This window comes from Triticum urartu, chromosome 5A (genome assembly GCF_056163025.1).
Source record: "Triticum urartu cultivar PI428250 chromosome 5A, HENAU_Tu73, whole genome shotgun sequence".
NCBI classification, from domain to species: domain Eukaryota; kingdom Viridiplantae; phylum Streptophyta; class Magnoliopsida; order Poales; family Poaceae; genus Triticum; species Triticum urartu.
This window is the reverse complement of record NC_141877.1, coordinates 532,640,679-532,651,465: the sequence shown is the minus strand read 5'-3', so window position 1 is coordinate 532,651,465 and position 10,787 is coordinate 532,640,679. Positions and strand designations below refer to the sequence as shown.

The following is a 10,787-nucleotide window of genomic DNA, read 5'->3' as shown; positions in this document are numbered from 1 at the left end:
TAGCCTGCAATACTTTTGAATTGGGCCCTAGCTTTGTTGGGCCTAGGCCTTTAGCTTGGCCGATTATCGCCACGAGCCTACCCCTGGTGGGGATTCTTTTGTCAGTAGCCCCCGAGTCCGTCGGGGTCTAGTTGCAAAGACCGACTGCATCCTTTTTTCGAAACGGAGGCAAAAGTTTTGCCTCATCGATTAATTAAGAAGAAGAGAATTGCCCAGTTAATTAATGGAAAACCGGGCAAAAACCAAGACTGCATCCTCATGGAGATGATTTCAACTAGAAACTGGACCATAGGCATCGTCGAGGTGCTTGTAAAGAGGCCCAGACAGACTCAAGAGAGCATATATGAAAAGACTAAACTGAACAAGTATTGGAAATACATGGTGATATCTAACAATTTGTAAGGAAGAGCATGGCTAGTGGCCCGACTGAGGGCATATCATAAATTTCGAGAGATGGAGGAATGTGTATGTGCCTAGCAGAACCAAAAGACACCAGTTGGTATCTCGGAGGAACACCTTTCAATCCTCTAGCTTAAAACCGAGTCTGCGAACTTTGATATTTGGTCACACTCAAGAAACCTATGGGTGTCCCCGAGTAATTTGGCAACCTCGATGAGCCGGACCATCAGCACCCATGTGCAAAACTGATCTGTTGTGAGTGATGCAGCTTGTGCCACCCAAAAAGTCATTGTGCAGCTAGCACGACAGAAATTTGGTTCGGGACTGACCCAGTGATCGATTTTGACACCATCTGTTTCGGCCAAACTTGATCAAAACCGACAAGGGAAGGAACGAAATGTCGTAGTTGTGGATCGCATCAAGTCTTTTACGAATCGTCATATCATCTTCCCGAATTGAATGCTTTGATCTTAGTGGTCAGTACATCCTTCTCCTCGAGTTATGCGTGTGGCGGACCTTGACCGACTGAACCTTTGCCCGGGGAACTAGACCGCGACAATGGCGTCTGGAGTTTCGTGCGATTATTGTGCATGGTGGGTGGTTCACCTTTCAGACGGTACATGTAGGGTGATATTTTAGGGATGGTTGGATCCTTGGCTCTTTAAATTGAGGAGTGGGCGAGAGAGGAATCATCCCCCCCCCCCCGCGCGCATTCTCCTCATTCCCTCCCCTTCGCTAGCACGGTTGCCATTTCCAAGCAGAGCGCTCCGTGCTCATCTCATGTAGATTTTCTCCACCAACCCAGACGCCGTCGCCAGCAAGACCCAAGGGCTTGATTTTGCCAAGGCCGCCGCTGTAGTCGCTATCGGTTGTCAAGCCATGGACATTGATAGCATTAGTTGCCGATGGGCTACTCCCCTACCCAGAACTCAGTGACTCCCAAATGCGAAGACGGAGACGGTGCCCCAGTCAAACAACCACAAGTGAGTACTCAACACCTTCTTAATCGAGCAGGGATTCACGGTATTGGTGCACCCCTTTGTGTGTGATATACTCAATCATTACCGATCATAGCTTCGTCACTTTCCCCCAACACCATCACTCGCATAGTGTGTTTCATCACGCTATGCAAGTGCTTCCCGGGCTACAAGCCCCACTGGGGTCGTGGAAAACCATCTTCTCCGCCAAACCTCAAACGGTCTTTGACCTCATTAAAAAGCATAAGGACTTGAATAGATAAGCACGAATGTAGATAGCTGGTCTAGGGTACTGTCATGAACAATCATCCATCTATCTTAGTAGGAAAAGAGGAATTATGGTATAGAGGCTTTGATTATAGACAAAGACCTGGTGTTAAATTTGATTATTTAGAAGAACATAATACTGCACAACACAAGCATAGAGTACTCCCTAGGCCACAAACTGATTAATACATAAATGAAAGTTTATTCAAGACCATTGAAAAGTCTACAAAACAGAGAGCTTGTAAACAATTAGGCCCGGTTACTAGGACTATGCCTAAAACACTCTCACAACATACTTACCACAAGTAATTAAGCACTTTAACAATTTCAACACGCTGCACCAATGAAATACAAACATGTACACACAGACAAACTGAGCACCGCCAAACAAGGTGCAAATTAGCGCGCATGGGTATATGCTTGCCAAAATCTCATATCACGTTTCGTACTGCAACCGGAATTCTCACTGAGTGGGTACTTCCATCTGACTTCCATGTCAAGCTCCCAAAGGTGTACCCACCTTGCACCCTCTGCCTTGCCATGAACGTCACCATGAACGACGTGGTTTTGCTACCGCCTCTGGTGAAACTGATCACAGATGGTTCCACGGACACTGCAACTCCTGCTGGAGCCTCAACCACCACTCGGAAGGTCGCTTCCGTTGGCCCGACGTTCATGACAGTACGCCGGACCACGACGTTGTCCTTGAGGTTCGGCACGGCAATTGACAGGAGGTTGAGGTTGAGCTGGTTTGCCTCGCATCCATCCAACTGTGATCCGAGCTGGGTGCAGTTGAAGAACTTGATGTAGTCTCTTGCTTCCACATCGTAGACCAAGCCTGGATCAACAACCCTATCTGGGTCTATGTGGCCACCACCGAAGTCGAAGGGGTCTGCAAGCTTGGTTGGGGCGCCCTCTGCTTGGATCGGCATACCAAAACGGTCAACGACTAACGCTGCAACCATGGATCATATCCGCAAGAAACAACGACGGAGTTAGAAACGCAATGCAGCCTGCATGGGTTAATCTTGTTGGAGGGAATACTGTGGGTACGTGCGTGAGTGCGTGCATACCGGTGGTGACGATGGCGGACTTGAGCATCGCTGGTGACCAATCGGGGTGAACCGACTTGAGCAGCGCAGTGACCGCCGAGACATGAGGGCACGCCATTGACGTCCCAGACATTAACATGTAGGAGTCTCCCACGGCCGCCAGGATGCTGACTCCCGGAGCTGCTATGTCAGGCTGCACTCGAGCATGCATATAAAGATAGATGTCTTAATTATATTTCTGAAACAATCAGACAGGTTCGGTCGATCGGGGTATATATATAACTGAAGAAAGAAATACCTTGATCATCTAAAAAGAACAAAAGAAATACCTTGAGTGTGCCGGGGAACAAGGGGCTCGGGCCCCTGGATGAGAACCAGCCGACCCTCGGCGACGACACCCCGTTCCCGACGACGGTTACGGCCGGCGACACCTTCACCACCGGATCCCTAGCATGACGCAACGCATCAGGGTATATGAATTCTTGGAGAATAAAACTAGTAATAATTCATCAAGGGCAGGAGTTTCTTCTTCCTGTTTGTGCGGAGAACTACACACGTAAGTATCCTCGCAAAAAAAAAAACTACACATGTAAGTAAACATACCCTGTGGCGAGCCAGTATGATACGATTCTCTGAGCGACCTCGGAATCCACAAGCACGCAGGGCATAATGCCGTCGCACGCGCCCAGGTTTTCCACGTCGTTTTCACCGTGGTGCGCGAAGATTAGTCCCCTGGCGCCGCCTACCTTCGTAAAGTTGATGGCCTCGCGGAGTCCTGGACGGGGCGGCGCCGGTACGTAGCACAACACGATTTTACCGGTGGCATTGATCGACAGTGACTCCGCGGAGGTGCTACATGCATGCGTCCACAAGAGTGTTAAATTGGGTGAATATTTATTTACTCGATCAAACGTGTCAACTGTGACTACTATAAATTACGTACGTACCTTCCCACGTAGACAAGGTCCTCAAAGTCGTTGCTGCTGAGAGATGCATTGTAGTAAACAGACTGCCCCTGCATGCGTACGTTTGAAATTAAAATATGAAAAATAAATAAGACGAGCATGTTTTTATAGGTAAACTTATAAGAGTATCTTTAAGGAACGAAAGCTAAAGCATACAAAACTTTTTTTGCGAGTAAAGCATGCAAATCGATCGGGCACACTTGAATAATAATAGTAAATAATTAGTTGAGGATTCTAATTTACGGTCAGCAGTTCATCACGTACGTACCACCAGATTTTCCTTGTTCCCTAGAGATATTAGGGTCGGGAAAGAGCGATCAATTGTGTTGGCGGCGACCGTGGTGACCCACGGCACGGCATTTGACACCGTCTGCGGCACAGGGCCATCGTTCCCGCCGGCGAACACGATGGAGATTCCTTGCAGCACTGCGTACAGCGTCCCAGGGTACTCGTGACCGGCTGGGCCTCCCACCGAGAGGGACAAGACGTCCACGCCGTCATGTATGGCGTCGTCGATGGCCGCAAGAACCGTTGCGTCAGGGCAGCCCTCGCCCTTCCAGCACACCTTGTAGATGCCCAGACGAGCACACGGCGCTCCGCCACGTGCTATGCCGGTGGCTAGACCTCCACCGTAGCCCACGCCCTTCACCTGGCTACCTGCGATCGTCGATGCGACGTGTGTGCCGTGGCCTTCAGAGTCCCTGGGTGACATGAAGTTTCTCTTAGCCACATCTGTGCCCATGCCGCGACCGTACCACCACGCGCCGATAATCTTTCGATTGCAGCTCGTGTTGTAGAACATCTGGCCGGTCTCGCACGTGCCTTTCCACCGTGCCGGTATTGGTCCGTACCCGTTGTCGTCGAAGCTTTGTGATTCTGGCCATATGCCTGTAACAACAGAAATGTTTTTGTTTTCTTTTTGAGAGGTCAGCCAGTATATTGATGGTGCATGCTTGTCTCCCACTATTAAGCTGGGTAGTAGAATTATTTGTGAGATTGCAAACCTGTGTCGACCACCCCGATGATGACATCTTCACCGTACTTTGCTTTTTTGAGGAGGTCCGGCTGTTGTTGGTTGCTGTTATTATAGTCAAGGCCAAGGAAATCCCAGCTCCGGGTTGTATGCACTTGGTGAAAAGTGTTAAGATTCACACTGATGACTTCGGGGAATTCTACACTTGGAGCATGCTCGTTAATTTGTATATCTACCTATCATGCACATAAGCTGCGTGTTGGATTCATTATTACTTACTTGTAAGTGTCTCGGCTTGGGACACGGTGAGCATTGCTGCGAACCCTGAAAATCCGTGCTTGTAACTGTAAACTATCGACTTCAAGGCTTCATCTTTGCTGTTGCAAATTGATAAAACAAAATAAGGAATCAGTACTTATGTTTCACGGTGTATATATAGTACACTTACTAATTCGTAGGCCTAATACAATTTCAACAAGCATCCCGTACGTACCTCCCAAAAACCAAGGTTAGTAGGTCATGGTGCGACGCGGTGACCACGGATGGATCATCGTGTTTCTTCTCCCCCATATACACAATGTAGAGCTGAAGTACATTTTTATGCAAAAAAAATCAACGAGCCAAGTTAGTATAAGCAGTAGGCAGAAAAAGAGCAAATTAAGCATCGATCTTACTGAGTTGGTGGACGCATTAGCTGAAGGAGGCAACAGCACTGTCACCAGTAGGAGAGCACACGAGAGGGCTCCTCTCAAATCCATGTCTGGTTTCGAGAAGACTGCAATGGTTGTGTCCTTGTGTTCTCCCGTTTGTATGTATATATAGCAGCAGAAAATTAGAACAGTTCAAATGTGAAGTTGTTTGTGTTTTGCAAGGTGCATGCTTCGATTACTCTTGATCAGGTCTACCACGATTAAACAGACTAGCACCAAACCGGGTATTGATATTGACGTTTCTTATGTAATTCTCGAAACATACTTTCGCCCGCTTTATATACAAAACAACGTTTCTTATGTAATTACCCGCCCCCCGTCCACTTTCCAAGCAAGCTTGTGCTGCCCACTGGGCACTAAACCCAGCCCGTGGGTGCTAAATTAATAGGCGTCCGGTTGGTGAGTACGTAAGATTAAAGTTGACAAATCGTTGTATAGTAGTAGTAGTAGTAGACTTTTAGCACATTGGAACATTCCCGGCAAAGACAAGATTCATTGGTTTGGCTCATCGGCTTAACGACGGTGACACTCTCGACTAACTTGCGCCGACGTATGCAGTCTGATGTGGGCACATATCTAATTAGGTGACTTTTCACTCAAACTGTTTATAACAAGTGTTACTCCAAGGAAAATGTTGGCATTGGCTAATCCGTTTCTCCAATTGATTTTTTTTTTCAAATGCGGCAACTCTCTCAATTAATATGAACTAGGAAACATGCTCATGCGTTGTAACAGGAGAAAAAATGCAAGCTCCTAGCACAATAAGCACGGCTGAAAACCTCTCCACAAGTCCATGTTTGTCTTTTTTTTTTAGAATTGCCAACACTTTATTGATCAATGTGGATGTCCATAGGAATACAAGAAGGGTCATGCGGAGAAATTAGCCACAAGTGGCGACCCTGATCAAGCAAAGAAGAATGTTTGACAAGTAAACGAGCTTCATAGTTTAAAGCTTTACTTTCAAAGGTAACAAAGCAATTATCTAACTTAAAAGCCCTAGTATTGAATTCTCTAACAATAGCCTCATACGTGCTTCCTTTTGCCTCCAAGATGTCATTCACCACTATCTTGGAGTCACATGCAATAACAATCTTACAAATAAAGTGATCTTTAGATAACGATAAAACTTTGTGGCATGCTAGGATTTGCAACGCTGCCATGTCAGTGGTGCCATGCATAACAATAGAAGAAGATCCCAAGTATCTGCCATCTCTGCTCCTGCATATTGCAGCCGACGCATCGGCCTTGCCATCTATTTTATTAGTTCGAATCTATGGTAGAGATCGATACTATACCTTCCTTTATCCAACTCCAAGAAAAGGCGGATAGGGTTTTTGCCTCCTGTCAGCGGCGCCGCCGATCTCCCACGTGTCATGTGGCCTTAGGGCCATGGGTGCGCGGTGAATCTCGACCCTTGCTGGCGGGAGGGCTTCGTTTTCAGGTGCTTCATTAAGTTTTGTTAGGGTTTGTGTCCTGCTCAAGAAGACGAGACGACGGCGGCTTCTTGCAGATGAAATAAGGTTCTCCCCGCCTAGCCCCCATCCCAATGATGTGTCTAGCATCGCCGGAGGGCGTGTGGAAGTGTGTCTCCGGTGGATCTCGCGAGATTTGGTCGGGATTGTCTTTGGTGGATCCGCTCGGATCCGGTCTTTGTTCGTCTTTGTTCATGTGTCTTTAGGTTGGATCCTTCCGATTTAGAATTCTCTTCATCGGCGGCGGTTGCTGTTTTGGGGCGTTGATCCTATGGGACCTTAGCACGACGACTTCCCCATTGTCTACTACAACAAGTTGTGCCTGGCTCCGGCAAGGAAGGGGCGATGACGGCGGCGCGCCTTCGGCTCACTTCAGTGCTTGTAGTCGTCGCTAGGTGGTCTATGAATCTGGATGTAATTTTTATTATTTCTAATGTTTATTATACTACCATAATTGAAGATGACTAGCAAAAAAGCCCGTGTGTTGCAACAGGAGAGAACACATAACACACGCTCTTAACTCAACAACCATCACTCAATACCACAATAGGTCCATCTCCTTTATTTTTGCGAGGCATCATATTTGTGTTGCCGCTTATCATCCTTCTCACTCTCGCCGACGATGGTCTCGGTGTTCACATAAAGCAACAAAAAATATGTGTTGAATATGGTTAATCTTAAGGTGTCTCTCTCTCCCTCTCTCTCTCTCTCTTCCTCTCTCTCTCTCTCTCTCTCTCTCTCTCTTTCTCTCGCTCGCTCGCTTTCTCTCACTCTCGCGATGAGAAATCTGTTGTTTCCCCTGTGACATTTTTTAGAGGTATGCATGTGTAGTTATCGATGTTTTCTTTTCCGTATATGGTTATAGTGGGGTGTTTATTTGCAATCCGAATCGCCGTCGGTATGAAAAAAAAACGAATCTTGCGCTATAAATTATAAGTTTGCTTCCATAACAATATTTTAAAAATATTAACAGGTAAAATTAACATCATATTTAGATTCCACACATTTTTCTAATAAAATTTCATATATAATATGTTAAAATCAAAGTTACGGTTTAAAAGATACATATAATTTAGAAAATCATTTGGTTTGACTCAAACATATTCCAAAATAATATTTAAAAATACTTAACAGGTAAAAATAATCTCATATTCATATTCTACATATTTTTCTAATCAAATTTCATATATAACATGTTTAAATCGGAGTTAAGTATTTTTAAATTTCATATATAACAGGTAAAAAATGCCATAACTGTAACTCGGATTTGAACATGTTATATAGAAATTTGATTAGAAAAATATGTAGCATATGAATATGATATTATTTTTACCTGTTAAGTATTTTTAAATATTATTTTGGAATATATTTGAGTCAAACCAAATGATTTTCTAAATTATCTGTATCTTTTAAACCGTAACTTCGATTTTAACATATTATATATGAAATTTTCTTAGAAAAATGTGTGGAATCTAAATATGATGTTAATTTTACCTGCTATTTTTAAAATATTGTTATGGAAGCAAATTTATAATTTATAGCGCAAGATTCGTTTTTTTTTCATACCGACGGCGATTCGGATTGCAAATAAACACCCCACTATAACCATATACCGAAAAGAAAATATCGATAACTACACATGCATACCTCTAAAAAATGTCGCAAGGGAAACAACAGATTTTTCATCGAGAGAGAGAGAGAGAGAGAGAGAGAGAGAGAGAGAGAGACGCTTTAAGATTAACCATATTCAACACACATTTTTTGTTGCTTTGTGTGATCACCGAGACCATCGTCGGCAAGAGTGAGAAGGATGATAAGAGGCAACACAAATATAATGCCTCGCAAAAATAAAGGAGATGGACCTATTGTGGTCTTAAGTAATGGTTGTTGAGTTAAGAGCGTGTGTTATGTGTTCTCTCCCGTTGCAATGCACGGGTTTTTTTTGCTAGTAGGTAAAGATAAAGAATAGATCGACAGTTTCTGGAAAAAAAAAAGAATTTGTGGTAGAGATCATCGATGCAAAAGCTAGTGCCGACATCGCAGGCCGCCCACGAGGCCACGAGAGTCAATTGGGCCGCGCACGCGAGCTAAGCCGGGCCAGTTCAGGGAGCCCGTACCGAAACCGAGATGGACTGGAGTCTTTTCTCTAGCATATATACTGAACCAAAAGTGGCCCGGTACGACGGCGGCGGATCTCCTTCTCTGCGTGCGCGTCGGCGAAGGATCAGGAACGGGGAGAGATCGGCGGGCGGCCGATCATGTCGGGAACCCGCGCCGCTTCTCAGGACGATGGTTCCCAGCATTACCCGTATGTATGCAGCAGCCATCTATCCCACTTATTATTCTGGATGCTTGATGTCCCCTTGCTTGGTCAGACTTGGCTTCTTGGCCTCAGCGATCAGTTAGATTAAAAAAAAATAGAGCTCAGATCGATTTACTGCACACTAATCATTGTAGCACACCTTATTGTTCTGTTCAACATTTATAGATAATTAGTAATTATGCGCGTGCAACACATGCATAGACGTGTGTCACATTATGTTAAACATATGTATTCCTGCGTCCCATAATGTAAGAGGTTTTTACAAGGTAGCATAATTTAACGAACTATTGGTTTGTATTGTTCTGTTCAATGTAGTATTATAGATAATTCTTGTACCAGATGGTCTGAACTATTAGTCTCAAATTTGATAGTTCAGAGAGGGCAAAAGTCAGGCAATGAATCAGCAATATTGTAACTTTGCCGACTCATTACTTCTCAGAGTAAATATCTAATTCTCAACTTTTGGTTTGAAATATCTAAATATCACAACGGTTAAAGTAATACTGTAGGTTAATACAACTGATTCATGCAAAGTCTCAAATTCAACCATCCCTTTGTTGCAACCATACTAGTTGTCGTTGATCAAGCTTTAGTATGTTATAATTTTCCATCTTATTATTTCCTTTTGCAAGTTACGACACACGACTGGAGACATGGGAGGATCCCACTCCTGGATCGTCGAAGTCAACAAAAACTCTTGAGGAAATGACCGCTGATTGCATTGCAGCCACCAGGCTTAGGAATAGCCTCCGGCCCAAGAGTCCGACCCGTGCAGATCTGTGGAGACGCAAGCAAGAGCGCGAACGCAAGACCTTGGTCTCGGGGCTCAACGCCTACGCCAAGCAAAACAATATGCAGGTTAACACAAATTACATTTTACTATGACCACCCAAATTAATAATTTACCACGCCTTAGCTTATCTCGAAGTTACACATGCAATTTATAATTTACTATATAGAGCTGGATATATTACTAATTAAGGCGTGGCATTGATATTTCAGCCAAATGAGCTGGAGTTTGTGGAAGTGAAAGGGAGGGCTCAAATTCTTGAACACTCAACAGAATATCTGCACTTTAACTTTCTGGTGAAACAAATGGATGGCATATCAAAGGTATTTTTTGCTGAGATAAATGCTTACTGTAGGGGGGAGAAGGATGTTTATCTATGCACCCCTTTGGAACAAAGTGACTGTGGTATGTATATTTGTATTGTTTTCCCTTCCATTTGTTGCTGGTCATCTTGAATGCTGATACACTCTTTGGTATCTTTGAAGGCCCTTGTTTCGGGTGTATCCAAGATAGAGACCTTAAGCACCCCACTAGTGGTGCGTATTTGGCTGGTCGCAAGTATCCACATTACATCTGCCAGGAGATTGACAGTGATGATGATGATGATTATATGTAAACTATTGTGTCTTAGATCACTCCGAGTGGGAAGTCTATAATGAAGGGCTATGTATTGTTTGAGTTTTGGAAAGAGCCACAAACTCTCTTGCAAAGGGGTGATATGTTCTAATGAAGTCTTTTTTTAGAGTTGTGTATGAACTATGAAGCATATGTGCTTTTAATATTAAACAGAATTTTGTGTCTCAAAATGCTATAATAACGAAATTATATTGACCATTTAGTTTCAATAGTTACAAAACTT

General features: G+C 44.3%; 2 protein-coding genes across 2 annotated transcripts; one reads left to right on the top strand and one right to left on the bottom strand.

Moving 5' to 3' along the window:
* Positions 1 to 1,816: 1,816 nt before the first annotated feature.
* LOC125556542 (subtilisin-like protease SBT3.8) lies at positions 1,817 to 5,212 on the bottom strand. The gene is made up of 9 exons (XM_048719256.2): positions 5,127 to 5,212; positions 4,913 to 5,010; positions 4,665 to 4,832; positions 3,929 to 4,548; positions 3,643 to 3,710; positions 3,299 to 3,547; positions 3,025 to 3,142; positions 2,717 to 2,888; positions 1,817 to 2,598 (listed from the first exon to the last, which is right to left on the bottom strand). Exons 1-9 carry the CDS (start codon positions 5,201 to 5,203, stop codon positions 2,075 to 2,077), a joined length of 2,094 nt encoding a protein of 697 aa, XP_048575213.2. The 5' UTR covers positions 5,204 to 5,212; the 3' UTR covers positions 1,817 to 2,074.
* Positions 5,213 to 9,073: 3,861 nt separating this feature from the next.
* Positions 9,074 to 10,568, top strand: LOC147972556 (uncharacterized). The gene is made up of 4 exons (XM_087523188.1): positions 9,074 to 9,123; positions 9,771 to 9,996; positions 10,141 to 10,333; positions 10,414 to 10,568. Exons 1-4 carry the CDS (start codon positions 9,074 to 9,076, stop codon positions 10,542 to 10,544), a joined length of 600 nt encoding a protein of 199 aa, XP_087379314.1. The 3' UTR covers positions 10,545 to 10,568.
* Positions 10,569 to 10,787: the final 219 nt, after the last annotated feature.